Source organism: Arachis hypogaea, chromosome 4 (assembly GCF_003086295.3).
Source record: "Arachis hypogaea cultivar Tifrunner chromosome 4, arahy.Tifrunner.gnm2.J5K5, whole genome shotgun sequence".
NCBI lineage: Eukaryota > Viridiplantae > Streptophyta > Magnoliopsida > Fabales > Fabaceae > Arachis > Arachis hypogaea.
The window spans coordinates 21,064,705-21,070,675 of NC_092039.1; the positions used below are offsets into that span (position 1 = coordinate 21,064,705).

Sequence of the window (5,971 nt, forward strand, 5' to 3'; positions counted from 1 at the left end):
ACTAGATGTAGGCCGCATTGCACTTAGCGACTGAATCAAGATATTTCTTAATATGATTCTCTCTCTCCTCTACTCTATTTCTCTTTTTGCTGGATAGGAGAAAAAACTGAAAAATATATCTTGCCTGGTTACGAGACAAAAAGAAAATGTCTCTTGGCTAGGTACGAGACAAAAAGCAAAAATATCTTCTCAAAGCATTCTAAAAGGCAGCAAGTGTTACTAAGCAAAAAAGGGGCTAAGATTCAACTCCCCCCTTTTCTTAGCCACTGATTACCATCAATTGGTATCAGAGTTTGGTCTCAAAGAGATTAAGTTTTGCAGCTTGGAGAAAAGATCCTGATGACGGATAACAGTGGCTCAAATCTGGTGGCCTATACTGTGACAGAAGGGCAGTCAAGCAACAGACCTCCTCTCTTCAATGGAAATAATTACATCTATTGGAAGGAAAGAATGAAGATTTTTGTTTAGTCAGTGGATTACAGACTTTGGAAGATAATCCTTGAAGGTCCACAATTTCCAACCACTACAGGAGCTGATGGTGTGGTCTCTCTCAAAGGCAAAGCCACTTGGACTGAAGAAGACAGAAAAAAGGTAGAGCTCAACGCCAAAGCTATCAACTTGCTTAACTGTGCGATCAGCTTCGAGGAATACCGACGAGTATCAAGATGCACAACAGGAAAGGAAATCTTGGATAAACTTCAAATCACTCATGAAGGAACAACCCTTGTAAAGAAGACCAGAATAGACATGCTGAACAAAGAATATGAAATGTTCTCAATGAAGGAAGAAGAATCAATAGATGAACTGTTTGAACAATTCAACATCATCATCAATGGCTTATGAGGAAAAGTTTGAAAAGTCTCACAAAAGAGTGGGAAACTAAGGCTATAGTGATATCTGAGAGTAGTGGTCTTGATTCTATGACTTATGATGATTTGAGAGAAAATTTACTTGCCTTTGAAAATACATATTTGAAAAAAGATACTAAAAGAAAAGGAATAGCTCTCAAATCTGTTACTGACTCCCTGGATGATGAATCCAGTGATTATTCTTCTGAAAATGAATTTGTTTTGTTTGCAAAAAAAATTTAGGAAAATGGTCAAGCTAAAGGAAAGGAGCAAAGGAAGCGGTTCAAGAAAACCAAGGAAAGATTCCAGTAAAGTGATCTGCTACAACTACAAAGAGGCTAGGCACTTTAAATCTGATTGCCCTAAACTGAAGAAGGAGGAGAAGCCAAAGAAGGGAAAGGAGAAAGGACTAATGGCCTCATGAGAAGACTTGGAGAATGATTCTGATGAAGATGAAGAATCAGAAACCAAGTCTCAAACTTGCCTTATGGCTGATCCACAACTAGAAAATTGATTAATACAGACAGATTTACAGATAGATTTAGTCTTTATTACAGACGGATTTTTGGTTACCGACGGATTTTGTCCCTCTGTAAAAGCCTCGTCGGAAATTATTTACCGACGAATTTTTTTCCGTCGGAAAATTACCGACGGATTTTTACCAATTACCGACGGATTTTCCCTCCGTAAATTCTCTATCCATTTCCCAGAGGCGACGAATTTTCCGATGGATTTTCCGTCGGTAATTACAGACGGATTTTTCGACGGATATTCCGTCTGTAATTTCAGACAGATTTTTCGACGGATTTTCCGTCTGTAATTACAGACGGATTTTCCGACGGATTTTCCGTCTGTAATTACAGACAAATTTTCCAACAGATTTTCCGTCTGTAATTTGAATCTTAGAAAATCATCTCACTTTGATTACAGACAGAAAATCCGTCTGTAAATCTGTCGGTAAGGTAAAATAGAATTTTTTTTATTTTTCCAATTACAAAATAAACTTGTTTTCATACAAAATAAATATAAATTTAATACAAATTTTTATCTAATTTGTATTTGAATATTTATAATACTTCAAAAAATACATAAATTCATCGTATTATCAAAACATAAATGAAGTATATTGATACATCAACTATAATCCTAAGTGTATTGTCCAACCGTACTAAATTTATCAGCTATATAATTCATAACATTGTATTATATGAGAAAAATTACATTATGCAAATCTCTACAAGCCAGTCAACTAGAGTAATGTGGTGTTGCTTTATATCTCTTAATGCAATTGGAAAAGGGCGAAAGTGACTCTTTCGCAACCGGTTTTGGTTGTGCAGTTTCCTTCTCAGTGGCTGTGGCAATGGCAAGTTCCGAGGGAGCCGGATCACTGATGGCTGTAGCATCCGGTTTCTGCATAATCACAATAAACAATGAATCATAAATTAGAGCTTAGTATAGTTATAGCAGTGAGGTAAATTTTTCTTTGTCTTAACTTGTAATGTAAGAAAGGACATACCTTTGGTGAAGAAATGTAAGGTCTTTGAGATGATATCTTTGCAAGAAGCTCCTCCCTGGGAGTCAGCGGCGCAGTTGTCTCTGCTACTACCTCCACTATTTTACAATATGCAAGATCAGGGTTCTTGGCCATGACTGCCATAAGTTCTGCCACCTACCATGAAACAGAATTTGTTACTTTTGCTCTGTCATTCATAGGACTAGTTTTACAAAATTGGAAATCAGCACAAAAGTTTACATGTTAAGCACCTGAAGGTTTGATACTTGACCCCCAAATAAAGTGTCTTCTGTTGATAGTGTTAGGTTATGAGTTTGAACTTCTTGTTAAAATATGATAATATCAGAAAGAATTTCATTAATGCTCACTTGAGAATAGCTGCAGGTAAACCAAATTTATTTATTCCCAATGAAGTAACCAGTACTCTTCCCTCCACTTGTTCCATCATCAAGCTTCATTTGCTCAACACTCTGCATATGTTCTATATCTTAATGCACATCCTTTTCATATCAAGCACTAATGGATACCAAATCTTGTTCATAAGATAGAACCTGTACCTTGATTAGTGGACCAGCTCTCTCAGCACTCCTCACTCCAGCTCTTACTTTAAATCCATGTTTTATAAGCTCTCTGAAATGAAACTATCACTAGTCAGCATTTTAAAGAAAAGAAGTTTCTTCTTAAAGAACAAGTGAATTGAAGAGTACTAACAAATGTACCTAACAGTTCTTGAACCAACTCTACCAGTAGCACCAGCAACAAATACTAAGTTATCATCCTTGGAATCTGTTTTCTCAGGAATCCCCTCAATTTTTGTTGAACCTTGTATAGAGTATAAACATTAACATTCATATTAGTGATCATCAACACAAACCATATTATATATCTAACAGTTCTATCTGAATCACCTGAAACTTGAGCTCTAATGCAGTGGAACTTGTGAGGCTTAGTGATTACTCACAATTAAAAAATCTCTTGTTGCTAACAAATTCACGCATAAAGCTTCCATCATTAGAAAATTTATTTAGGCTAGATGCTGCTGCAGAAATGAGTGCAGCTCCCTCAGCAGAATGTTGACTTTTTTGCTTCCCCCAAGATAAAGAATCTCGAACTTTAGGTGCTTTTATTTCACTATGCCGCACAGAAACATCCTTCAAGTAGTCCTGCTATTGTTTCCCTGTAATGTAATCGGTTTCCCTCCAGAAGATTCATATGTAAGAAAATAGCATTCATTAGATGCACATAAATGCATGTAGAAGTTAAGTTTCTAGCCTTGAGTCACTACAGACATCCTTCACAGACACAAACCACTACATAGCTTACAGTTATAAAAGGATCACTTGACAAGAGTTATCACTTGACACTTCTGAAAAATCTTGAAATGTATAAAATTTGGCAGTTTCAGAAACACACTGCGAATGATTAACAGTGTTGCAGTACTCGAAGACCAAATAAAAGAAGATCAAAGGTCAGCGGCTTACAGTCAATATATATATTCTTTATCTCTTTTGACTCATCAGGGGACACACTGCGGAATCTGGTAGTTGGCCCCACATCAACCTCTACTTGCTCTTGTTTATTTTCCTTAAGATTAAGTTTGTGCTCCATGCCTTCACTTGTCTTGGCAGCCAAGCTGGAACCATCACCGTATGGTTTAATAAGCTGACACGTTGAAATTAACACATAATAATATAGTTAAAGAGAGATAAAGCATAGTGCATGCAATGCAATGTAGGGAGAAAATAAAATAAAAAATAAAAAATCTTTTATCCTTGTCCAAGTTCTTTATATCATATCAGGCTCCCATGAATACACCTGCAACATATCATGAACACACCTGCAACATATCATATCGGCATTATACATGACTCTTTTATCCTTGTCCAAGTTCTTCATTATATTATCTCTTTCAATCTCTTACCTTCAAACCATCCTCATGTCCAGTAAATAGGGTTCTTCCATCAGGATGAATTGCTATTGAGTGCACCCCTGTAGCCTAATTTAAAGTAATATAATATTTTCAGAGAAGCAACATAACTTTAAAGCAATGACATTTATATTTATGACAGAGAGAGACAGAGAGAGGCACAAATTAAGACATAAATGGACATAATTGTTTCCTTTTGAATAGAAACTAAAGATTAAGTACATTTAAGTACCTCGCGCCTGGCAGAACCAATCAATTCAAAGGTTTCTAAATCCCAGAATTTCACTGTTCTATCAACTGAACCTGCAAATTTCAATAGCTACTTTTTCCGTAACTTGCACCAGTATACAAAAGAAGTTTGCAGAACTCTTAAAAACAAAACAGATTGATTGACATTTTGGGAAATATTAACATACATTATACAGTCCCACAACACAATATCATCCCGGAGTATCTGCTCCTCACTCCTCAGCCAAGTAGGTCATAGACAAAGTTAATTTTATTTTCCATTAATATTTAAGCTGAAAAGAAGGTCATAAAACAGAAGGAGAAAAAAAAAGGAACCTTTCAATATTCTATCTTAACATATCACCTAACTACTTCTACAACTTCCAAATCACAGAAGGAGAATAATACTGCAATAAAAAATCCTAATACTACAATTTCTGCATAGATAAATCTACCTGCTGCAATAAGTGATTAAGAGAAGCCATAATCTAGAAGTTCAATTCCATTCTATATCTATAAGAGTTCAACGAATTTCACTGTATTGATAGAACACTGATTACTTAAGAATGTGCAATTCTAGGGTTCCAAAAACAATTCACCAAACAGAATAAACAAACATGCATACAATATGAGAGGAAATAGATTAAACCAGTGTTACAATGGTGAAACTGAAAAAGTTTCAGAAAGCCTCTTCAAGCTATATATATAAAATTGAAATCCAAGTGTTTCGCACATTGTATAAGAACGAAAAATACTAAGATGAATGATTGAAAGCAATGCATTTATCTACACAAAAAAAATCACAAATAGAGTAGAATCGTGGAACAAGCTCAGAACAGGTGATGGAATCCCTAAGCTGGAAATTAAAAAAATTTAAACAGAAGAAAGAGAATGGAAAGGGCAAAATTACCATCTGTTTCGAGATACCAGCATGTGATAGAAACTGCAACAGGAACAAGAAGTTCAATCAGCATCAACAACAACAAGAAGATAGAAACTGCGAGGAAAAATTGATAAACCTAAAATTGGCACAGAAAAATTGAACCCTAAGCAACAGCAAGGAGGGGGCTCGTGCGACGCAAGGGATGATAGAGAGAGATCGTGCGACGCAAGCGGTGGCGGCAGCGGCGGAAGAAGATGAAAACTCAGAGGAACAATCGAACAATGGCAGTAGAGGCGGCGGCGGAGGAGGAGGAGGGACGGAAGAGAGCGTGACGGAGAAGATCCATTGGAAGGGGTGTGACGGAGAAGATCCGGGAAGGGGTGCAACGGAGGTTCGGTGCGACTGAACCAAAGCTGAGATGCGCCACTGATGGAGGATTTGGAAGGGATGAGCGTGGAGATTTGTTGAAGTATCACGATTGAAACGCCGAGCCTTTTTGTCACAACCTTATTTTAATATTTTCCGACGGAAATTTTAAATTACGGACGGATTTTTCCGTCTGTAATTATTTA

At 36.6% G+C, this 5,971-nt stretch overlaps 1 protein-coding gene across 1 annotated transcript; it reads right to left on the reverse strand.

Annotated features, from left to right (window-relative positions):
- Nucleotides 1-2,021: 2,021 nt before the first annotated feature.
- LOC112794739 (uncharacterized) lies at nucleotides 2,022-5,745 on the reverse strand. Its single transcript, XM_072234354.1, has 10 exons — nucleotides 5,680-5,745; nucleotides 5,427-5,459; nucleotides 4,521-4,607; nucleotides 4,283-4,357; nucleotides 3,843-4,023; nucleotides 3,081-3,183; nucleotides 2,919-2,991; nucleotides 2,613-2,831; nucleotides 2,365-2,517; nucleotides 2,022-2,258 (listed from the first exon to the last, which is right to left on the reverse strand). The coding sequence occupies exons 1-8, from the start codon at nucleotides 5,743-5,745 to the stop codon at nucleotides 2,757-2,759; spliced, it is 693 nt and encodes a 230-aa protein (XP_072090455.1). The 3' UTR covers nucleotides 2,022-2,258; nucleotides 2,365-2,517; nucleotides 2,613-2,756.
- Between the last annotated feature and the right edge of the window lie 226 nt (nucleotides 5,746-5,971).